Raw genomic sequence first — 25,556 nt, forward strand, 5'->3', positions numbered from 1 at the left:
TGTAGGCAGCGGTACGAGCATTCAAGGCCACACGAACAGATCTGTCTACCCAGGGTTTTTGGTTCGGAAAGGTGCTTACCCTTACCGTGGGGACGATGTTGTCGGTTATTGTTGCGATGAAGTCCATGACTGCTTCCGCGAACTCACTGACGTCACTGGAACTTGCTTCGAACATATTCCAGTCGACATCACTCAGTGCATCTTGCAGCATGGCCTCTGACTGGTCGGACCACCGCTTTACGTCCCTCGTCTCTACCGCTTCCCGAACTATCCTCTGTTTATACTCCGGCAACAGGAAAATAGCAGCGTGGTCAGATTTTCCTAGGGGAGGGAGTGAAACGGCCTTGTAGCCTTTCCTGAACGGTGTGTAGCAGTGGCCCAAAGTTCTCTCCCCCCTGGTGTTCCCCCTCATGTTACCCCTAAACTTCTGTCCCTTAATTCTCAAATCATGTCCACTTGTTTGAATCTTCCCTACTCTCAGTGGGAAAAGCTTATCCACGTCAACTCTGTCTATCCCGCTCATCATTTTAAAGACCTCTATCAAGTCCCCCCCTTAACCTTCTGCGCTCCAAAGAATAAAGCCCCAACTTGTTCAACTTTCCCTGTAACTTAGTTGCTGAAACCCAGGCAACATTCTAGTAAATCTCCTCTGTACTCTCTCTATTTTGTTGACATCCTTCCTATAATTAGGCGACCAAAATTGTACACCATACTCCAGAATTGGTCTCACCAATGCCTTGTACAAATTTAACATTACATCCCAACTACTATACTCAATGCTCTGATTTATAAAGGCCAGCACACCAAAAGCTTTCTTTACCACCCTATCTACATGAGATTCCACCTTCAGGGAACTGTGCACAATTATTCCTAGATCCCTCTGTTCAACTGCATTCCTCAACTCACTACCATTTACCATGTAGTCCTATTTTGATTTGTTCTGCCAAGATGTAGCACCTCACACTTATCAGCATTACACTCCATCTGCCATCTTTCAGCCCATTCTTCCAAATGGCCTAAATCTCTCTGTAGACTTTGAAAATCTACTTAATTATCTACAACACCACCTATCTTAGTATCATCTGCATACTTACTAATCCAATTTACCACACCATCATCCAGATCATTGATGTACATGACAAACAACAGTGGACCCAACACAGATCCCTGTGGCACCCCACTAGTCACCGGCCTCCAACCTGACAAACAGCTATCCACCATTACTTTCTGGCATCTCCCACTCAGCCACTGTTGAATCCATCTTGCTACTCCACCATTAAAACCGAACAATTGAACCTTCTTAACCAACCTTCCATGAGGAACCTTGTCAAAGGCCTTACTGAAGTCCATATAGACAACATCCACTGCTTTACCCTCATCAATTTCCTGAGTAACCTCTTCAAAAAAATTCAAAAAGATTAGTCAAACATGACCTTCCAGGCACAAATCCATGTTGACTGTTCCTAATCAGACCCTGTTTATCCAGATGCTTATATATATTATCTCTAAGTATCCTTTCCATTAATTTGCCCACCACTGACATCAAACTAACAGGTTTATAATTGCTAGGTTTACTCTTAGAACCCTTTTTAAACAATGGAACAACATGCGCAGTACGCCAATCCTCCGGCACTATTCCCGTTTCTAATGACAATTGAAATATTTCTGTCATAGCCCCTGCTATTTCTACACTAACTTCCCTCAATGTCCTAGGAAATATCCTGTCAGGACCTGGAGACTTATCCACTTTTATATTTTTCAAAAGTGTCACTACTTCCTCTGCTTTGAATCTCATAGTTTCCATAGCTACTCTACTTGTTTCCCTTACCTCACATAATTCAATATCCTTCTCCTTGGTGAATACTGAAGAAAATAAATTGTTCAATATCTCCCCCATCTCTTTTGGCTCTGCAGATAGCTGTTCACTCTGACTCTCTAATGGACAATTTTATCCCTCATTATCCTTTTGCTATTAATATAGCTGTAGAAACCCTTTGGATTTACTTTCACCTTACTTGCCAAAGCAGCCTCATATCTTCTTTTAGCTTTTCTAATTTCTTTCTTAAGATTCTTTTTACATTCTTTATACTCCTCAAGCACCTCATTTACTCCATTCTGCCTATAATTATTGTAGATCTCTCTCTTTTTCCGAACCGTGTCCAATTTCCCTTGAAAACCATGGCTTTTTCCAATTTTTCCTATTTCCTTTCAACCGAACAGGGACATAAAGATTCTGTACTCTTAAAATGTCATCTTTAAATGTCCTCCATTTCTCCTCCACATCCTTCCCATCAAACAAAATGTTCCAATTCACTCCTTTTAAAACCTTTCGCATCTCCTCAAAGTTAGCCTTTCTCCAATCAAAAATCTCAACCCTAGGTCCAGTTCTGACCCTCTCCATAATTATATTGAAACTAATGGTATTGTGATCACTGGACCCAAAGTGTTCCCCAACACATACCTCCGCCACCTGACCTGTCTCATTTCCTAACAGGAGGTCCAGCACTGCCCCTTCTCTAGTAGGTACCTCAATGTATTGCTGCAAAAAAACTATCCTGCACACATTTTACAAACTCCAAACCATCCAGCCCATTTACATTTTATTACATTCATTTTTCAGAATCACTGTCCGTGAAAAGGTGGTGATAATCTGCCTTCATGTACTGCTACAGTCCTTCTGGTAAGGTACAGGCATATTGCTGCTGGGTAGAGAATGTCTGGATTCAGGCCCACAGATGATAAAGGAATAGCAATTTATTACAAAGCAATTCGTCCAGCTCTTCCAGTCCCTGCCAGAATTATTCTGATAGTCTCAGTCTCTCATCCCTGATGATTCTTGAGTAGATCTTTAACCTCATCCTCTGCTAGACCATAACATTCTGCCAGAACTGACTATACTTCAGCTCCAGCTCAATAAATGATTTGTAAAGATTTTACATAACCTTCTTGGTTTTTTTTCCCCTGTGCACCCTTAAAAAGAGTCTGTGATATTATACACATCTTAATCAGACTTTTACTGTCCTGCCACTTTCAAAGATTTATGTAAGGTCACCAACTGTACATCAAAGTAAAATTGTCCTGTGTAATTTATATTACCTCATGCATCATGATTTATTTTTATTACTGATTACCCAAGTCACACAAGCTATTTCAATAACCTTGCACTATATTACAATGGAAAATTGCCATTTTAGCATTTAAAAGAATAAGCTTTGACATTTAATTGCAACAAAAAGTCTGACTGATTAATCCAGTGAATTGATTTCAAATTTTGTTTAATCGTGTAGTTATTGCAGGGGAAACCTGATCATTTCTAAGAGCTTCCACTGCCATATTTAGTGTAGGCACTTCATAACATTGGATTGAATGACATTGTCAACTTACAGCTGCTGCAATTTGTTTTCTGCTCCACTGAAGTTGCCAGCAAATATTGTGCTTTTGAATCAAACTCTGAAGCTTCTGATATTTTTAAGTTTTGTGAGGAAGACACGAGGAGGACATCTGTGCTGCAGGAAAAGAGCCTGTGGTTTAGGTATGTTAGTAGCATGTGTAGAACAACAAAAGTATTGGGTTAGCGTGGAATGTGCGGCTGAGTGCTATAAATAGGGTAAGAGTTGTACGTTGAACTGCGCAGGAAAATAATTAACTATCGAACATTTAATCATGAGTAAGATGCTTATATGAAAAAGGCAAAATTCAGACATGCGATTTCAATATTTTAAAATGCTAACAGGAAAATGATTAAAGCTTGCTAATAAACGCTCAGAGGAGCAGTTGCTTCTTTCTGTGTAGTTGTCAGACAGTCCTTCAGTGACTTGTATCAGCGAGGTGTGAGGTGATAAGTTCAATACTCATTCTGTGGACTCTGCCACAGGTAGGGGCAGAAGCTGGAGGCGGGTGGCTCATTCGGGAGGTTTCGGGTTCTTGAGTGAAATGATTATTTGAACTTGGGCTGCCAACACAGTGACAGATTTCTTTTCTTGAGGCTCAAGGAGGCTCCAGCCAATGTGATTTCCCAGGTTCTGGCCCCTGATTGTCCGATGTTACACTTTGGGGTTGATTGCGAGCCCAGCCTACCCTAAAGCCTGTAGCACACCCGAGGCAGAGCAGGTGTTCCTCCCAGTGGATGACTATGTAATCCGGGTAGGTGGCAGTGTAACGGCGGGGGGGATAATGTCCATCATGTGCTGAAAGGTGGTGGGGGCACCATGGAGGCCAAAGGGAAGGACCGTGTCCTGCCATAAGGTGTAGCAAATTGACAACAACTGTTTTCTGTTTACCAGAGGGGGACAGAGGGACTTGCCAAAATGCTTTTGTTAAGTCTAATTTGGAAATATACCATGACTTACCCAATCTCTCTATGAGCTCATCCACTCAGGGCATGGGCTAGCTGTCCTGAGTCGATGAGACATTGGTGAGGCGTTGGTTATCATTTGCAGAACCTGAATGTGCCATCAGGCTTGGGGACCACTGCGATTGGGCTGGACCTGGGCTGTGCGATTCCTCTATTGTGCCAAATAACCTAATCTGCTCAACCACCTGCTCAATGGTGCGACCACACACCACTGTGACTCTGTAGGGCCGCTGATACACAACTACTCCAGGGCTGGTGTGTATCTCATGGATTATGACAGAGGTCCACCAGGGAGACACCGAGGAGGCATCCTTAAACTGGTCCACGAGTTCAACTGCCTGTTTCCGCTGGTGGGGATAGAGCTGGTCTCCAGTGATGATGGGTTTCTCTGGCCTGGACATCTTCAGATGTCTCAGCCCATGTTGTGACAAGGGGGGGGGTTCTGTACAATTTTTTTTTTAATCACTTTTTTTTAACATGATAGACCTGCTCTCTTTTCCTCCTCCCGCACTACTGTATATTTTGGTTCACTGGCCCAACCTGCTTTGTGATGGCGCAAGGGACCTGTCAGGTAGCAAGAAACTTACACTTGGCAGTTGGGATCAGCATCAAGACTTGGTCACTGGGCTGGACTGGTGGGTTGTAGCTCATCTGTTGGTCTCACTGGGCTTCCTCCGTGTGTTTTCTTGCGTTGGGCTTATTTTGCCAGTATGTTCTCCTCATTTGTTGTACATTCTCAATCAGCGAGTGGTGTAGGCGCTTATATCTCCTATGCTCCTTGTGCAATGTCAAGGAGTCTCCCGGACTGTGGCCACTTATAGAATCTCAAACGAGGGAAATCTGGTGTAAGACTCAGGAACCCTCCTAACAGCAAAGAGAACGTACCCATCCTCAGTCCTTATGGACCATGTGCTTCAGTGTTTGGTGAATGGCTCCATTAGGCCGTCTGTCTGTCGATGGTAAACTAAGGGATGTAGCTGGTGAACACGGAGGAGCTCACACATGACACCCGGGGGCCAAAGAAGATGTCCTGGTCAGTGAGTAGGTCCTTCGGGAGGCCGACTCTGGAAAATAGGAGAACCATCTCCTAAACAAAGGCTTTACTTATGGCCTTCCGCAGGGAGACAGCCTCCAGGTATCTGGTCACAAAGTCAAGGATAAATATATATTGATGACCCCAGGCAGACTTGGGAAACTGCCCAATTTAGCCTATTCCAATATGCTCGAAGGGCACTTCGATGGTGGGCAGGGGTACTACGAGGTGGAGGGTTGGATGCCATCTGCTGCAGTCTGGGCATCAGCAGCAAAAGTTCCAGACCTCAGTATTGAGGGATGGCCAGTGGAATTGGCCTATTAACTGTTCCATCTTCTGGGTTCCCAGATGCAGTTCCATTACACTGTTTATTTTGGAGTGTGATACTACCAATAATTCAACTGACCCCCCCCCCCCCCCCCCCCCCCCCCAATCCCCACCCCAAATCTCCAATAACATAATATAGGAGGCCAGTTTTTACCATGAACTAGCTGTCCGGGAGTCACCCACCTCTAAGACCAGAACGGGAATCCAACCATTCTTTAACTTCTTGCTTCTGCTTTGCCATAAATGACGCTTCCTTCCTCACTTGCTTACAATAATCAAAAAGAGGGTTAGGTTTGGGGGTGACACACCTTTGGTGTCGTTCTCTTGCTCATTCTTCACCAGGTTCAATGAAAGAGCGTTCACGTCGCGGCCCTGTTTCCACCAACCTTTCCACCACCACGCACAAGTAGCACAAGAAGAGACAAGGCAGACCGCATTGTATACAGATGCTGTGGAGCATGTGCTTCAGTGTTTGGTGAATGGCTCCATTAGGCCGTCTGTCTGTCGATGGTAAACTAAGGGATGTAGCTGGTGAACACGGAGGAGCTCACACATGACACCCGGGGGCCAAAGAAGATGTCCTGGTCAGTGAGTAGGTCCTTCGGGAGGCCGACTCTGGAAAATAGGAGAACCATCTCCTAAACAAAGGCTTTACTTATGGCCTTCCGCAGGGAGACAGCCTCCAGGTATCTGGTCACATAGTCAAGGATAAATATATATTGATGACCCCAGGCAGACTTGGGAAACTGCCCAATTTAGTCTATTCCAATACGCTCGAAGGGCACTTCGATGGTGGGCAGGGGTACTACGAGGTGGAGGGTTGGATGCCATCTGCTGCAGTCTGGGCATCAGCAGCAAAAGTTCCAGACCTCAGTATTGAGGGATGGCCAGTGGAATTGGCCCATTAACTGTTCCATCTTCTGGGTTCCCAGATGCAGTTCCATTACACTGTTTATTTTGGAGTGTGATACTACCAATAATTCAACTGACCCCCCCCCCAATCTCCACTGCATAACATAATATAGGAGGCCAGTTTTTACCATGAACTAGCTGTGCGGGAGTCACCCACCTCTAAGACCAGAACGGGAATCCAACCATTCTTTAACTTCTTGCTTCTGCTTTGCCATTAATGACACTTCCTTCCTCACTTGCTTACAATAATCAAAAAGAGGGTTAGGTTTGGGGGTGACACACCTTTGGTGTCGTTCTCTTGCTCATTCTTCACCAGGTTCAATGAAAGAGCGTTCACGTCGCGGCCCTGTTTCCACCAACCTTTCCACCACCACGCACAAGTAGCACAAGAAGAGACAAGGCAGACCGCATTGTATACAGATGCTGAGAAGTGTGTGCTGAACAACTTCTAATCTTGTGTGTGGACTCGATAAGAAGAAGACCAGGTACACAGGGTGCTGATGAGTCTCTTTGTGTCTTCTCCAAGATTGTGGGGTTCAGGCTACCCGTGTCTGGCAAACCGATCCTCAGCACATGGATAAAAGGCCTTCAGCCCTACCTGTACATGTTGACCAAGTTGTCTACCTGAGCTAGTCCCATTTGCCTATACTTGTCCCTCTCTTCTTATCCCCTGAAGGGAACTAGCTCAACCAGCCTAAATCTATCTATCTATCTATCTATATTTCTATAAAACTCTGGGGCCATCCGACCGACTGCCGACCGGCGCCCTTCCTGCCTTTCGATTCGTGCCCGATACTCGCAGATGTCCAATCGGAATGGCCGATGCTCGCAGATGTCCAATCGGAACGGATTCAATTGCATGTACGGCTGCTGGCTGCATTTCTTCCTTTGATTCATTGCCACGCCCAATCCAGACGCTCAATCTCCGAGATATTTTCCATTTCGGTAGAGATTTCGCTTTTCTTTCTAAGTATCCGCTCCTCATTTCATTTCATCGTGTTGAAGTACACGTTTTTAATCAAATCCTTCTCCCCCCCCTCCCCCCCCCCCCCACCCCTAAGTATTTCAAAAAGGAACTGGCTTCTCCATTTACATGCCAGCTTCCAACACACTTCGAAACAAAGTTGCAAGACAGTAACACTCTGAACTTTTCACTGCTGCAGCAGGCAGGGTAGGTGCCATTGGAATTTTTTTTAAATCCACTGCTGAGGGAGGCAGGGGAGTGCTGGAATCTTACATTTGGGGACGGCTTCAGTTCCGTTGGAGGAGACGGGTGCATGGTGGAATATTGGGTTGGGGGGATCACACCATTGGGGGAGCAGACCCAACGGGTCTGCACTTGGTCTAGTCTATATTTAAAACTCTGGCCCCATCCGACCGACTGCCGACCGGCGCCCTTCCTGCCTTTCGATTCGTGCCCGATACTCGCAGATGTCCAATCGGAATGGCCGATGCTCGCAGATGTCCAATCGGAATGGATTAATTTGCATGTACGGCTGCCGTCTGCATTTCTTCCTTTGATTCATTGCCACGCCCAATCCAGACGCTCAATCTCCGAGATATTTTCCATTTCGGTAGAGATTTCGCTTTTTTTTCTAAGTATCCGCTCCTCATTTCATTTTGTCGTGTTGAAGTACACATTTTTAATCCAATCCTTCTCCCCCCCCCCCCCCCACCCCCAAGTCTTTCAAAAATAAACAGGCTTCTCAATTTACATGTCAGCTTCCAACACACTTCGAAACAAAGTTGCAAGACAGGAACACTGAACTTTTCACTGCTGCAGCAGGCAGGGGAGGTGCCATTGGATTTTTTTTTAGAGGCAGGGCAGGGCTGGAATCTTACTTTTGGGAACGGCTTCAGTTCCATTGGAGGAGACGGGTGCATGGTGGAATATTGGTTTGGGGGATCACACCATTGGGGGAGCAGACCCAACGGGTCTGCACTTGGTCTAGTATATATTTAAAACTCTGTGTGTGTGTGTTTCTGACTTGTGGCTACCAGCCTTTGATTTGTTGCTACGCCAACACCCGACCCAGAAATGCCAAGGTTTTTTCCATTTCGGTAGAGATTTCACTTTTCATTCCAAGTATCCACTCATTAAATGTCGTCGTCTTTATGTACACATTTTTAATCAAATCCTTCACCCCCCCCCCCACTCACTCATTTTGTCGCCTCCTGCTCGTCAGCGACCATAACGGCTGCTGGCGCCCGCATCTCGCCTCAAAGACGCCATTTAAAAACAGCCGCACTGCTGATTCCTGAGGCGCTTGAGTTGGAGGACCACGTCTCCAGTGGGGGCTATGGGTAGGGAACGGCTGCGTTGGGGGAGCAGACCCAACGGGTCTGCACTTGGTCTAGTGTCTTTTAAACGTTGTAATTGTACCCTCCTGTACTGCTTCCTCGAGCAGCTCATTACAGATCACATAATTAACAACATTCATTTTGTGAAAAGGTTACACCTCAGGCCCCATTTCTCCTTTCACCTTAAACCTATGCCCTCTAGACTTACTTCATCTTTGCACTTTGTAATTTAACATATCTCTAAATATGTTAAGGCCACCCCTTAGGCTCTTACATTCCAAGAGTAAAGTCCCACCCTATACAATTTCTCCTCATAGTTTAAGCCTTCCCATCCCAATAACATCCTTGTGCATCTTTTCTGCACCCTTTCCAGCTTAATAGAAACATAGAAAATAGGTGCAGGAGTAGGCCATTCAGCCCTTCGAGCCAGCACCGCCATTCAATATGATCATGGCTGATCATCGAGAATCAGTACCCCATTCCTGCTTTTTTCTCAAACCCCTTGATTCCATTAGCCCTAAGAGCTATATACAATTATCTCTTGAATACATACAGTGAATTGGCGTCCACTGCCTTCAATGGCAGAGAATTCCACAGATTTTTTATTTATTTTATTTTTGTAGACAATAGGTGCAGGAGTAGGCCATTCGGCCCTTCGAGACAGCGCCGCCATTGAATGTGATCATGGCTGATCATCCACAATCAGTACCTCGTTCCTGCCTTCTCCCCATATCCCCTGACTCTGTTATCTTTAAGAGCCCTATCTAGCTCTCTCTTGAAAGTATCCAGAGAACCGGCCTCCACCACCCTCCGAGGCAGAGAATTTTCTCAGACTCACAACTCTCTGTGTGAAAAATTGTTTCCTCATCTCCGTTCTAAATGGCTTATCCCTTATTCTTAAATTGTAGCCCCTGGTTCTGGACTCCCCCAACATCGGGAACATAGTTCCTGCCTCTAGCGTGTCCAAATCCTTAATAATTTTATATGTTTCAATCAGGCACATGCCGTGAGTAATTACTCAAGGTAGGCAGTCAGCCGGCTTTTTAAAAAAATCTTAAACCGCACATGCGCAGATTGTTCTCTCCGTAAAAAATATAAATAAGTCACAATTAAATTTTCCCAAGGCTTCTAAATCTCCTTCATTTTTTAATTACTGAATGGGTGGAGGACAGAGGATGAAGGCAGGTGGAGAGATGGTGGGAAAAACGGGAGCACACTGGGACGTTGAATCAGTTGTCATCATATTGAATGACAAAACTAATTCAAGGGTCTAATTGGCGGGAGAGTTCCTTTCACAGCATGTGGAGAGTCTGTGCCAGGGGTTAAACATGCGGGGAGGGCAGGAGTGTTGAGAAGGAGGGGGTCGGAGATCATGTCAGACTCACTCACAGCTGCCGCAGCGCTCAAGGCACGGACAGCACGATGGCCGCCACTTCCGTGGAAGGAAGCAGCTCGGGTGACTGCGACCGGCCGCCGGGACCCGATAGCAGAACCGGCTGCCACTTCAGCCGGCCTGCTCACCTCTGGCAGTGCTCTCCGTCTGAACACCTCTCACCTGCCACTAGCCGGCTTCGCTCATATGTAACCCACTTACGACGCTCCGGGCACGGTGCCACCGCATTGTGGCTGGAGAATGAATTAGCTCGGGTGGCTGCGAGTGGCCGCTGAGGACCAGAAACCCCTTCACTCATATCAGCCGCTTCGCGCAAATCCTTAAATTCCGACAGCCGAGTAACTTCAATTGGTCCCTTGAGTGCGCAGTTGGAATTTAAGGATTTGCGGGAACCGGCTGATATGAGCGAAGCCGGCGAACGGCAGGAGAGAGGTTTTAAGACGGAGAGCACTGCCAGAGGTGAGCGGGGACCGGCAGAAGGGGCTGTCCGGTCCCGGCGGCCACTCGCAGCCACCCGAGCTAATTCGCTCCCCGCCACAATGCGGTGGCTCCGTGCCCAGAGCGTCGCATGTGGGTTACTGGCCCCGATCCCCTCCTTCACAACGCTCCTGCCCTCCCCGCAACTTTACTCCCCAGCTCCCCAAACAATGCGGGAGCTCTCCGTGGGAAATACAGTATTTAAAAACGTAAAGCACCAGTGACTTATACTGCTTTTGACCATCCCCTCCTTCACAACGCTCCTGCCCTCCCCGCAACTTTACCCCGGGCCAGACTCCCCAAACACTGTGAAAGGAGCTCTCACCACCCACCTTGGGAAATACAGTATTTAAAAACATAAAGCACCAAGAAATATACTTACCACGTTATTGGTACATGAACTCCATTCTTCACTCTGTTTCCTAAGATACTCTTGAAATAATGGCAATCCATATTTGAAAAACCCGCCAAGAAACTGGCGCTGCGCATGCGCAGTACAGCAAAGGCAGAATTTCAGCTGCGTTCAGCTCCGCTTGAAATTGACGGCTTCCAGCAGCGCTGACGGCACGTGGGCTGCACAGACCTTCCCGTGTTACAAGTGCTGCTGATGAAAGGCACGGAGAATTATGCCTACCTTAGAGATCGATCTCTTAGATAGGCATAATTCTCCCATGCCTTTACTATTTATATTTAATAATTGCCATTTCATAATTTTAATCAGGGTAGGCACGCCTACCCTGACGGCACGTGCCTGGCTTCAATAAGATGCCCTCTCATCCTAAATTCCAGAGTATACAAGCCCAGCTGCTCCATTCTCTCAGCATATGACAGCCCCGCCATCCTGGGAATTAACATTGTGAACCTACGCTGCACTCCCTCAATAACAAGAATGCCCTTCCTCAAATTTGGAGACCAAAACTGCACACAATACTCCAGGTGGGGTCTCACTAGGGCCCTGTACAACTGCAGAAGGACCTCTTTGCTTCTATACTTAACTCCTCTTGTTATGAAGGCCAACATGCCATTCACTTTATTCCACTGCCTGCTGTACCTGCATGCTTACTTTCATTGACTGATGAACAAGGACCCTTGTACTTCCCCTTTTCCCAACTTGACACCATTTAGATAATAATCCGCCTTACTGTTTTTACTATCAAAGTGGATAACCTCGCATTTATCCCCATTAAACTGCATCTGCCATGCATCTGCCCACTCAGATTCACAACTCTTTGGGTGAAAAAGTTTTTCCTCATCTCAGTCCTAAATGGCCTACCCCTTATTCTAAAACTGATCCCTGGTTCTGGACTCCCCCAACATCGGGAACATTTTTCTTGCACCTATCCTGTCCAATCCCTTAAGAATCTTATGTTTCTTTAAGATACCCTCTCATCCTTCTAAATTCCAGTGAATACAAACCCAGTCGATCCATTCTTTCATCATATGGCAGTCCTGGGAATTAACCTGGTGAGCCTACGCTGCACTCTCTCAATAGCAAGAATGTCCTTCCTCAAATTAGGAGACCAAAACTGCACACAATACTCCAGGTGTGATCTCACCAGGTCCTGTACAACTGCGGTAGGACCTCCTTGCTCCTATATTCAACTCCTCTCATTATGAAGGACAACATGTCATTTGCTTTCTTCACTGCCTGCTGTACCTGCATGCTTACTTTCAGTGACTGATGTACAGGACACCCATGTCTCATTGCACCTCCCCTTTTCCTGATCTGACACCATTCAGTTAATAGACACAAAATGCTGGAGTAACTCGGCGGGATAGGCAGCATCTCTGTAAAGAAGGAATGGGTGACGTTTCGGGTCGAGACCCTTCTTAAGACTGACCATAACCATTCAGATAATAATCTGCCTTGTTCTTGCCACCAATGTAATAGAAATGATATCCTTCTCAAAGCTGGGTGACTAGAAACGCCAACAATACTCCAAATGTGGTTTCACTTACGACTTGTATGCCTGATTCAAAAAATAACAATGGGAATTAGCATCCTCTGGGTAGGGAGATGAGATGTCAATTGGCAGGCCAGGTTTTGCTTCGGGCTGACAGATCATGGCATGCCTTGTTAGTGAGAAGTGTTTAACAGATATCACATTACTAAAATACCGAATTTAATCTTCTATAGTGAGCTTGATAGCGAGTTATTGCTTTCGATGAAGTATGAGAGCCTGTCTTTGGGAGGGTCAGGCAAATCAACAATAAATGGGAATTCTCAATTTCTGGAATTGTTTTTGCTTGGACAATGGGCTTATGTCTTAAAAAAATTAAACGTTGAAAATTTACATTGTATTTATACTGTATGTATTTGATAGTATATGACAATTTTAACTAGGTGTTTAAATTTTCTCTTTTTTTTATATTTACATAGATTTAGAAATTCTGGCCATGAACAATACAGAAAAAGAAGGTATGAATGTGGGTCTTAAAGTGAAAAGTAGTAATTTAAGGTTTCCAGTACTTACTGTATGTTAACCAATGACAATATTTTAATTGAACGTACTATTACAGAATAGTCTGAGTTATAAATGGAATGGGTAATTCATTCAAGCATAATGGTCTAACATTTGGAGTGTTTCACTAATGACCATCATGGATGGTTGAATATTTGCCTTTTATCACTAATAGTTTGTCCATTGATATTTAAATGTTACCTACTGCTTCAGTTCTGTATGCTATTCTTTTATGTTCTATATTGTTTGGCTTGATGTTGAAAGCAAAGCAGGCCGGTGTTACAAATAATAAGCATTTAATAGCTGAAAGATCTTATATATCATTTGATTGGCGATAGGAGTCAGACCATGGTAGGGGAAGGAGAATGTTTTGTGTTGGGAAATTTCTATGAACAAAGGTCCTAATCTGAAATGTCACTTATCCATGATCTCCAGGGATGCTGCCTGATCTGCTGAGTTACTCCAGTATTTTGTTTCTCTCGATGGAGGGGTGAGTTGTTTTGACCAATGGTGTGTCTTAAGGAACGATGCTGGGTTCACAGTTATTTGTAATCTATAATAATAATTTGGATTTAGCTGGTTAAATTCACAGATTACACCAAAATTGATGGTGTGATGGACAGTGAAGAAGGCTTTCTAAGATTACAACAGGATCTAGATCAATTGGAAGAGTGGGCCAAGGAATGCCAGATGGAATTTAATTTGGACAAATGCTTGGTATTGCATTTTGGTAAATTAACCCAGGGCAAGAATTACACAGTCAATGGCAGGGCCTTGGAGGGTGTTGTAGCACAGACCTGGGGCACAAGTACACAGTTCCCTACAAGTTGCGACTCAGGTAGATAGGGTGGTGAAGAAGGCATTTGGTATACTTGCCTTCATCAGTCAGACATCGAGTACAAGAGTTGGGATGTCATGTTACAATGGTTCAAGATGTTGGTGAGACCACACTTGGAGTATCGTGTGCAGTTTTGGTTGCCGAGCAATTGTAGGGATGCCATTAAGCTAGAAAGGGTGCAGAAAGAATTCACAAGAATGTAACTGCGATGGGAGGGCTTGAGTTCTAAAGAGAGGTTGTATAGGGTGGGACTTTTTCTCTGGAGCATAGGAGGTGGGGGATGACCTTATAGAAGCATGTAAAATCATGAGCGCCATGGGTAGGTGAATTGTCACAGTCCTTTTGCAGGGTATAGGTTCAAGGTGAGGTCAGAACAACTTAAAGGGGACCTGTGGGAAAACCTTTTCATATGGAGTATGGTGGGTATGTGGATCAAGCTGCCAGAGAAAGTGGTGGAATCTGGTACAATTACGTTTACAAGACATTTGAACAGATATGTTAATGGTATTGGTTTAGAGAGATATGCGGCAAATGCAGACATACAGTATGAGACTACCTCAGGTAGGCAACTTGGATGAGTTTGGGGGAAAAGCCTGTTTATGTGCTGTATAATTCAATGACTATTGAAAGATATGCAAAGTTATACAACATAAATTATCATAAATTTGAAAGTGTTTTTTAAAATTGTATCAGATTTTCTCGCAATTGTTTAAAACCCCTAATGTCTGTTTGTGTGATAGGTGGATAAATTGCTACAAATCCAGAGACCCTTTTAATCTATTACCAAGTTTAAAATGTTTTAATTTTCTTCAGCAAAGCTTGAAGATGAAGATATATCATCAGAAATCATGAGAAGACGATTTGTGCCAAATGTTTTCAAAAACACAATGTGGGAGATCTTTCACTTTGCTGGATGTGAAATCAAAATCACAGAGACCACCGACTGCTATGGTGCATACGTGTGGCCTTCAGTAAGCATATTTATCAGTTCTAAAACCAATACGGCTTTAAGTTGTTTGCTGATATTCATGCGAGATATGTGACCCAAATATCCTCGACCCAAAACGTCACCCGTTCCTTCTCTCCAGAGATTCCGCCAGTCCCGATGGGTTACTACAGCATTTTGTGTCTATCTTCCATGTGATAATTTCTGCCTGGTACTTTAGTCCGTTTTAAGCTTCTATCTACAGTCTGCAAAATACATTTCAGAATAACCATTTTTTCACCAATTTCTGGACCTTTGGTAACATTAATATAATTAGGAATCTTAGAAAAAGTTATAAAACAGAGCCAAATAAGCTAACTTACTTTGTTTGCTGAATCACACAGGCCATGGTGTTGTGCTATTATCTGGAACACAGCCCAAAGGAGATCATTGATAAAAATGTAATTGAAATAGGATCAGGAACAGGACTGGTGTCAATTGTTGCATCTGTACTCGGTAAGTAAAGTCCATTTCTATTTTAAAAATAAAATAATTAAAATGGAGAATCATTTTGGGAATGGAATCTAAAATTATTGCACAGGGTAATAATTTTATACGTTAGGTCGGAACATTTGGGCAAAATAAAAGAGCAAGTAATCTATTTTACCATTCTCTCACGAGATCAGTGAAGTTAGAGAATTGGATTAAATGCCCATTTCTAATATGCCTGAGATACCAATCACTGGCTCCCTAGAAGTAATGCAATCCCCCCCCCACAAATTTCAGGCAGGGTCTTTGTAGGCATACTGTTTGGATGAGAACTATGTTTGCCAACTTTCTCACTCACAAATAAGGGACAAACGGTCAAAATAAGGGACAAATTCCCGACGGCAATTGGTTGACCGACTCGGTCATGGCTGGGTGAATGGTGAGTTGGCCCGGGTGATGGACTGCATACAAAGCCCAGCCGGCGGGCCAGCTGAGGAGTTTTGGCCCGGGTGCCGGGGGCGCGCAACGTCACGCACAAAGTCCGGCAACCCATCCAACTCATGAACCGATGATCGACCATGAGAAGCAGGGGCGGTGGTGTCGGCGGTAAGCGAAGGTCCGAAGGTCGGACAGCTGGCCAGGCTGCCAATCGACGGGGCCACGGGCGAGGCGCTGCTGCTGCACTCCATGGGCTGCACTATGTCGGGACGGGTGAGGCGGGGCCGGACATGGCTCTCCAACCCAACAGTCCCCTCGACCCGAGTAGTAGCAGTGAAATACGGGACAAGGTCGGTCCCGTATGGGACAAACCAATTTAGCCCAATTATCGGGATGTCCTGGCTATAACAGGACAGTTGGCTCATTGTGGACCAATATTGTTACCCATTATTAATGAAGGAATCAGAGTCAAATTCAGAATCAGAATTGTGTGAAATTTGAAGAAAGGATTGGAGATGGTATTCCCATGGTATTGTTGCTATTGCCCTTCTCGCTGGTGGAGACTGGGATATGTTGCTAATGTTGTTTAATGAGTTATTGCAGAGATGCTGTTCTCAGTGAAGGGGATTTTGAATACATAGATTCTGGTGACATTTGGGAGAACCACGATGGTGAAAGATTTCCTGTGACCGTGAAGTAGTGTATAATGTAGAGAGTGGGCTGTAAGTTAAAGTTTGTGGAATTAAACTGGGGTTTCATGGAATGAGAGACAAAGGAATACAAATGACGTGAGAGATGAATGATACAAATAAAAGGTAGTTTTTAAGGGTTCCATGTTCAGATTGTTATTAATGCAAATGAGAAAATAATTTTCTGCAGGAAATTTCTGAAGCTTATAAAGAACGTCAAAAAGCACCTCAAACAAAAATGTTCTGTAAATAGGGGTCACAGAATTAATGCGAACTAATAGAACTACTTTTCTGGCAAACTCTAGATTTCTGTAACAACTGTGTGATATGTCCAGCTTGGTTGTATTTAGTTGGGAATACAGAACCCTGTGGGGGGAAATTAACAAATATGCAACTAAGGGCCGGTCCCACTTACGTGTCCTTGAGGCGTATATGGGCATCGTATGCCCGCGTGGGGCCGGTCCCACTTAGAAGCGCGGAGGAATGTGGGCTCCGAAATTTTTGTAGTGAACGAAATCTTCGCGCGCCAACGGCCTGTCACGGAACTGACGGCCAAAGTGGGACAGGCCCAAGACTCTGGCGCGACGCAACGTCTCACCTTCAACAGCAGCAGAAGCAGGCAAACCATCGCCGAACTCGGCCTAGGGCTCACGGCCGTTGTGGTCCGGATCCGCCCCCACTTCTACTCCCTGAGCGGGGCCAAGAAAAATGACGATAGACACAAAATGCAGGAGTAACTCAGCGGGATCGGCAGCATCTCTGGAGAGAAGCAATGGGTGACGTTTTGGGTCAAGACCCTTCTTTTCAGACTGAAGAAGAGTCTCCACACGAAACGTCACCCATTGCTTCTCTCCAGAGATGCTGCCAGTCCCACTGAGTTACTCCAGCTTTGTGTCCATCTTCAAATGACGTCACGCGCTCCAGACGGCTGTGCGTACGCATGTAATCGCGCCCGACCTTCGCAGGACCATCGCGGCTCAACGCATGCACGAGGTCGCGTAATTTGCGTGCCAAGGACACGTAAGTGGGACAGGCCCATAATGGATAGATTCAGTGGCATTAGTACACAGCAGGAAATTACATGCATTGTTTCATAGCTTTTGTTTGTTAAAATTGAAGCCTATAGTATAAAGAGAATATCTACCATTTCCATGAAGGTAGAGGTGATTAAGGGTCTTGCTGAATTTGATGATGGGTAAAATAATCCAATTCAAAATGTACAAATGCAGCGAACAGGGTGAATTTCAAACCCAGCCAAGTGCCTCTGCATCATACAGGTATCTGTGCTATAATATGTGTTTCTATAACATGAATTGGATACTACACGAGTGATCATTTAGGGGATATTATTTGCATTGCTTGGATTGAATTGGTGAAAAATGTGATTCTGATAACGAACTAGAGAACCACTTGAAAGTGGTTACTTGGGAAACTGCCAAGCAGAAAATGATCTGTCTTGGATCTAAACAGTGTAGTAGAAATAAGACCTCTTTAAATATAATCTCCCCTCAGTCATCGTACACCACTTAGAACACAGCTGCTACTTTAACCACGGGTGGCCACTATACACATATAGTGGTGTATGATTACTGTGGGCAGACAATTGCTGTCTGCTTCTATTGACACTAGTGCAATGATACTACATTAAACAACGTAACATGCAGCCTTTGATATTTTAGCTTGCAGCAACAAAATTAAATTTACTGTTATTGAGAAGACATTTATTTTTTTAAATACTGTGGGAAAAATAACTTGGTTATTGAAAGTCTGAAACTCTCAAGCCCTAAACCCCGTTCCCTTATTGACATAATTGCCGTAACAACATGATTTTCAATAACACACGATTTGTTAAGAATCCAACTATCATGTTAGAACATAGAGCAGTACAGCACAAGAACAGGCCCTTTGGCCCACAATGTCTGTGCTGAACATGATGCCAAGACCGTCACTTATATACCTGCACATAACCCATTTCCCTCCACTCCCTGCATATCCATATGCCTATCCAAAAGTATTTTAAATGCCACTAATGCATCTACTTCAACAACCACCCCCGGTAGCACATTCTAGGCACTCACCACCCTCTGTGCCAACACATCACCTTTAAACTTAGCACCTCTCACTTAAATCTAAGCAAGTGGTTCTTAACCTGGGGGTTGTGACCCCGTCGTTTGGGGCTTTGCCGGGGGTCATGAAGGGGACACAAATAATATATCAAACTGTTGAGCCCATGTTTAGGAACCTAACAAAGGTACATACCACATACAGTATTTTGTTCGCATATGCACGTACTGGTGCCAAAAAGATTAAGAACCATTGATCTAAGCCATCTAGTATTTGATTTTTCCATCCTGGGAAAAATAATCTGACTATCGATCCTAACTATGCCCATCATCATTTTTATCTATAAGATGTGTAAGAAAGAACTGCAGATGCTGGTTTAAATCAAAGGTAAACACAAAATGCTGAAGTAACTCAATGGGACAGGTAGCATCTCTGGAGAGAAAGATTGGGTGACATTTCGGGTCGAGACCCTTCTTCAAACTGATGTCAGGGGAGTAGGCGGGACAAAAATAGAAATGTAGTCGGTGACAGTAAGATTGGTGGGAGAACTGGGAAGGGGGAGGGCCTGCAGCTAGAGAGGATCCAAAGAACTTCTTCAAGGCACCCACAATCTCCGCTCTTGCCTCACTCTATAAACCTGGACTCCTTCCATCAGGTCCTGGGGATTTATCCACCTTAATATTCTTCAAGAATCCCAATACTACTCCTTCTTAATTTCAAACTTCCTTTGCATATTAGTATTCTCCACACTGATCTCACTGTCTTCCCTATCCTTCTCCTTAGAGTTTAATACCTCACCTACATCCAAACTCCAAGCACAAATTCCGTCCTTTATCCTTGAGTGATCCTACCTTCTCCCTTGTTGCACTCTTATTTTTAATATAGGTATAAAAAGCTTTGGGATTTTATTTATCTCTCACCAAAGCCATATTGTGGCTCCTTTTGATCATTCCAATCGCCTGCATGAGTTCTTGCCTCCTTTCTTTATATTCCTCAAAGGTTCTATCTGATTCCAACCTCTTAAACCTTGAACATGCATCCTTTTTCTTTTTGGCCAAATTTGAAATCTCTTTCATGGAGTCAGTTATTCGGTGTGGAAACAGGACTTCAGCCCAACTTGTCCCAGCTACACTAATCCCACCTGCCTGTGCTTGGTCCATATCCCTCCAAACCTGTCCTATCCATGTACCTGTCTAACTGTTTCTTAAATGTCGGGATAGTCCCAGCCTCAATTACCCCCTCTGGCAGCTTGTTCCACCACCACCATACACTACCACCCTTGGTGTGAAAAAGTTAATACTTGGTGTGCATCTACCTGATTTGTCCTCTGGTCCTCATTACTCTGGGCAAGAGATTCTGTGCATCTACCTGATTTATTCCTCATGATTTTATACACCATTTAAGATCACTCCTCATCCTCCTGCTCTCCAAGGAATAGAGACCCAGCCTCCTCAACCTCTCCCTATAGCTCAGACTCTCTAGTTCTGGCAACATCCTTGTAAATCTTCTCTGAACCTTTTCAAGCTTGGTAATATATTTTCTATAACATGGTGCCCAGAACTGAACACAATATTCTTAATGCGGTCTCACCAACGTCTTATAAAACTGCAAGATATCCTCCCAACTTTTATACTCAATACTCTGACTGATAAAGGCCAATGTGCCAAAAGCCTTTTTGACCACCTTATCTACCTGTGACTCGGCCTTCAAGGAACCATGCACCTGCTCTCCTAGATCCCTCTACTCTATAACATTCCCCAGAGGCCTACCATTCACTGTGTAGGTCCTGCCCTTGTTAGAGGTCCCAAAATGCAACACCTCACAATTTCTCTGAATTCCATCAACCATTCCTCCGCCCACCTGGCCAATTGATCAAGATCCTGCTGCAATCTTTCACAACCATTTTCACTATCTGCAAAACCAGCCACTTTTGTATCATCAGCCAACTTGCTAATCTTGCCCAGTTGTTCTCATCCAAATCATTGATGAAGATGACAAACAATAACGGGCCCAGCACTGAACCGTGAGGCACACCACTAGTCACAAGCCTCCAGCCTGAGAAGCAACCTTCTACCATCACCCTCTGCTTCCTTCCACGATGCCAATTTGCTATCCATTCAGCTATCTCTCCTTGAATCCCATGCGATCTAACCTTCCAGAGCAGCCTACCATGCGGAACCTTGTCGAAAGCCTTACTGAAATCCATGTACACAACATCTACAGCTCTGCCCTTATCGACCTTTTTGGTCAAGTCTTCAAAAAAATCTCAGATTTGTGTAACACGACCTCCCACGACAAAACCATGCTAACTATCCCCAATCGGCCCTTGCCCATCCAAATGCCTGTATAACCTATCCCTCAGAATACTCTCCAGTAACTTTCCAACTACAGATGTTAAGCTCACCGGCCTATATTCCCAGCATTTTCCCTGCAGCCCTTCTTGAAAAGAGGCACAACATTTGCCATCCTCCAGTCTTCTGGCACTTCTCATCAAGTCAAGTCAAGTCAAGTTTATTCGTCACATACACATAGGAGATGTGCAGTGAAATGAAAAGTGGCAATGCTCGTGGACTTTGTGCAAAAAAACAAACAAACAAACAACCAAACAAACAAACAAATTGTTTCATGTAATCATGTATTTAAGGACGACATAAATTTCAAACAGGGCTCTCGTAATTTCCTCTCCAGTTTCCTGCATTGTCCTCAGATATATCTGATCAGGCCCTGGAGATTTGTCTATCTTCATACACAATAGTACCTTCAGTACGTCTTTGAACGTAACACTGATTACACTCAAGTCACTTCCATTGACTGCCTCAAGATCCTCCGTCCTACTGTCTTTCTCCTCGATAAATATAGAGGAGAAATACTCATTGATGACCTTGCCCATCTCCTGTAGCTCCACACAGAGTTGACCGCTTTTTAACAGTTGAGCATTTTAACACATGGACCCTCTCCGTCCCTATCCATAAATACCTTAGAAACATAGAAACATAGAAATTAGGTGCAGGAGTAGGCCATTCGGCCCTTCGAGCCTGCACCGCCATTCAATATGATCATGGCTGATCATCCAACTCAGTATCCCGTACCTGCCTTCTCTCCATACCCTCTGATCCCCTTAGCCACAAGGGCCACATCCAACTCCCTCTTAAATATAGCCAATGAACTGGCCTCGACTACCCTCTGTGGCAGAGAGTTCCAGAGGTTCACCACTCTCTGTGTGAAAAAAGTTCTTCTCATCTCGGTTTTAAAGGATTTCCCCCTTATCCTTAAGCTGTGACCCCTTGTCCTGGACTTCCCCAACATCGGGAACAATCTTCCTGCATCTAGCCTGTCCAACCCCTTAAGAATTTTGTAAGTTTCTATAAGATCCCCTCTCAATCTCCTAAATTCTAGAGAGTATAAACCAAGTCTATCCAGTCTTTCTTCATAAGACAGTCCTGACATCCCAGGAGTCAGTCTGGTGAACCTTCTCTGCACCCCCTCTATGGCAATAATGTCCTTCCTCAGATTTGGAGACCAAAACTGTACGCAAAATACTCCAGGTGTGGTCTCACCAAGACCCTGTACAACTGCAGTAGAACCTCCCTGCTCCTATACTCAAATCCTTTTGCTATGAAAGCTAACATACCATTCGCGTTCTTCACTGCCTGCTGCACCTGCATGCCTACTTTCAATGACTGGTGTACTATGACACCCAGGTCTTGCTGCATCTCCCCTTTTCCTAATCGGCCACCATTTAGATAATAGTCTGTTTTCCTGGTTTTTGCCACCAAAATGGATAACCTCACATTTATCTTAAACCTAATCGAACTGTGGTCACTGGTCCCAAAAGGCTCCTCCACAAACTCTTCATTAACTTGCCCTTCCCAATTTCCCAATACTGGATCCAGCGTTGCCCCCTCACCTGTGGGGGCCTCCACATACTGCTTGAGAAAACTCTCCTGAACACTTATGAGGAATTGCAACCCATCTAAACCCTTCACACTATGATTTTCCCAGTCAATATTGGGAAAGTTCAAATCCCCTACTACAACAACCTTATTTGATCTGCAGCTGTCTGCAATTTCCTGGCATATTTGTTCTTCAAATTCCCGTTGACTATTTGAGGGTCTGTAGTTCACCCCCAACGGTGATCATCCCTTTTCTTGGTCCTCAGCTCCACCCATAAAGCCTCACTAGAGGAACCGTCCTTAATGTCACCTCTGACCACTGCCGTGGCATCCTCCTTAATCAACAATGCAACCCCCCCCCCCCTTCTCTTTTTTTCCTCACCCCTCTTTCTCCTGAAGCTCCTGTACCCCGGAACATTGAGTTGCCAGTCCTGCCCCTCCCTTGACCAAGTTTCTGTCATGGCTACAACGTCCCAGTCACTCGTACCTATCCATGCCCCGAGCTCAGCTGCCTTACCCGTCAGGCCCCTTGCATTAAAATACGTACAGTTTAAACCAACCCTCCTTCCTCTCTCTCCGCCTTTCACCTGCCTATTTTGTCCACCAACCTTTCCCACACCACCCTCCATACTAACTCCTAATCTCTCACCAGCCCCTGATCTGTATGAGACCCCACCCTGCTGCCAATGTAGTTTAAACCCTCCCGTGTAGCATTAGCAAACCTGACCGCCAGGATGTTGGTTCCCCTCTTTGGTCATGCAAAGTTCATACCGTATCTGAGTATCGATCAACTGGCCTTTAATCAACTCCCACATGTCAGATGTGGTCTTACCCAATAACAATTGCTCCCAGTGAACCCTTCCGAACTCCTGCCTAATAACATTGTAGTTTATCTTTCCATATTTTAGCATCTTCATGCAAGGTCTGGCCTTCTCCCAATTCAAAACAATCTTGAATCTTATAGAAGATAGACACAGTGCTGGAGTAAATCAGCAGGTCAGACCATATCTCTGGAAAAAAAAGATGGATGACGTTTTGGGTCCCCTTCCAATTTCTAACCGTCTACTCTGGTTCCTAGCCCCTGCCTCTCTAGTTTAAACACTCTCGAGTAGCACAAGTAGAACATTACAACATAACTTACCTGCATAAATAACGAACATAATCAATTGTGCTTAATTGATCTTTTAATTTTATTGTTGATTTAGCATTTGCTTACTTGCGAAATGTCCTAACTTTTGCAGGCTCCAAAGTAACAGCAACAGATCTACCACATTTACTGAACAACTTGCAATATAATATATCTCAAAATACAAAAATGAGGAGCAAATATCTGCCGCAGGTCAGAGAACTTCAATGGGGAATAGATTTGGACAAAACTTTCCCCACAGGTACTTGTCATTATAATTATATATTGGCAGCTGATGTTGTATACAGTCACCCATACCTGAATGAACTTTTAATGACTTTTGATCATTTATGTCAGGATGATACTGTTATTTTATGGGCAATGAAGTTTAGGCTCGAAAAGGAAAATGCCTTTGTGGAAAGATTTCAGCATATATTTGATACAGAAGTTATATATGATCTGCCAAGTTTACAGATAAAATTGTATAAAGCAACACGAAAAAATATAGGGATTGGAAAGGAAACATGAGAGCTAACTGCTCATACCTCAAAGCAATAGTTCTCCTTATGGTAAAAAGTTAAATTTAACTCCCCATGAAACCAAACTTACAAAATGATACGTGATTTGCTTCCAGCAAACTTTGTACCGTTAGTCCAGCCAAGAGTTTCCCAGCCAAGAAGGCTTCTTGGGCAAGTGTAATTATAAGCAAACATGTGTAAAGGTCTAATATTTTTTTTTAATTGTTTGCAGTTAAGATTTGTGGCATTAAGAGATTAGCTTGGGAACAAAGGCAGTTGTTGATATGTCTCTTGCATGGCTCACAATTGCAAAGCGCCTGTATTTATGATATTGGACTGGATAAACATTCATTTCTCAGCGATTGAGCATTCCGGAATGACAAGCAGGCAAACGACTGTTCCACAACATGATAGACTTTGCTCCTGTTTCTACAACAGATAACGGTTAACCTTCTGTAAATATTTATCTTGAAACTAACAGCTCTGCACTCTACATTTACTGTTTGATGTTTTCTAAATTATATAGCTCTTTTGAAAGTGATCATTGGCAAAATGAAATAAAAATAAAAATTCTGATTATTTTGTGTATTTTAATGGCAAATAAGCCTTTTGCAATGTGTTAACACCTAATTAATTTAGCTATAAATGAATGTTTAAATAATATATTAGATTGGCAAAAATAGCTTTATAATTAATCATTCACATATAACTGCCATGTGGAACCTGAATGAAGCAATGGACAGTAGAAGTCTTAAGCAGCTGCCACTGGAGAGAATATTCCTCTATAGGAAGATGACACCAGAAAATATGCTGATATGTAGCAAAGAAATTCAACGATAAAATTAATATTTGTGATATGCAATTGCTATTTATTGTAATATAAATGTGTATGTCATGTAATTTTTAAAAGTATTTATATAATAACTACTGAACATTAAACAATCTCTGTTAATATTTATCATCATAGCATTTATTTTTGCTGGACTTTATTGGTAATAATGGTGGGGTTTTTTGTAAAGAGTGTATTCTACTTAACCTTTTTGTGGTCCAAAAAGGATTATTAACAATAAATGATTTGAAATGGTCTGATGAATGCATGAATCCTTTGAACTGAACTCTGTAACAGCTATCTAAATATCATGGCTGTCGGAGCAGGTCAGAAGCTGGGTAATGCTGGCCGAAAGGCAGGCTACACAGTCTCTCCACAGTCTACAAGACACAGGTCAGGGGTGTGATGAAGTATTCACTAAGTGCCCTTCTGAGGGTAATTCCAGTAACTCTCAATGACCTCGACACCATGGAGGCCAAAGCTATTCA

General features: G+C 43.9%; 1 protein-coding gene across 2 annotated transcripts; it reads left to right on the forward strand.

The window, feature by feature from the left end:
* The first annotated feature begins 712 nt into the window (after positions 1-712).
* LOC129698306 (putative methyltransferase-like protein 21E) lies at positions 713-25,321 on the forward strand. 2 transcript variants are annotated; one of them, XM_055637381.1, is made up of 6 exons: positions 3,514-3,532; positions 13,178-13,216; positions 13,695-13,749; positions 14,911-15,068; positions 15,427-15,538; positions 23,837-25,321. In XM_055637381.1, the coding sequence occupies exons 4-6, from the start codon at positions 14,946-14,948 to the stop codon at positions 24,247-24,249; spliced, it is 648 nt and encodes a 215-aa protein (XP_055493356.1). In that variant the 5' UTR covers positions 3,514-3,532; positions 13,178-13,216; positions 13,695-13,749; positions 14,911-14,945; the 3' UTR covers positions 24,250-25,321. The 2 variants fall into 2 exon arrangements, with proteins under 2 accessions (XP_055493355.1, XP_055493356.1); XM_055637380.1 differs by lacking the exon at positions 13,695-13,749 and having other exon boundaries at positions 713-3,532.
* The last annotated feature ends 235 nt before the right edge of the window (positions 25,322-25,556 follow it).

The sequence above is a fragment of the Leucoraja erinacea genome, chromosome 6 (genome assembly GCF_028641065.1).
Source record: "Leucoraja erinacea ecotype New England chromosome 6, Leri_hhj_1, whole genome shotgun sequence".
NCBI classification, from domain to species: Eukaryota; Metazoa; Chordata; class Chondrichthyes; order Rajiformes; family Rajidae; genus Leucoraja; species Leucoraja erinaceus.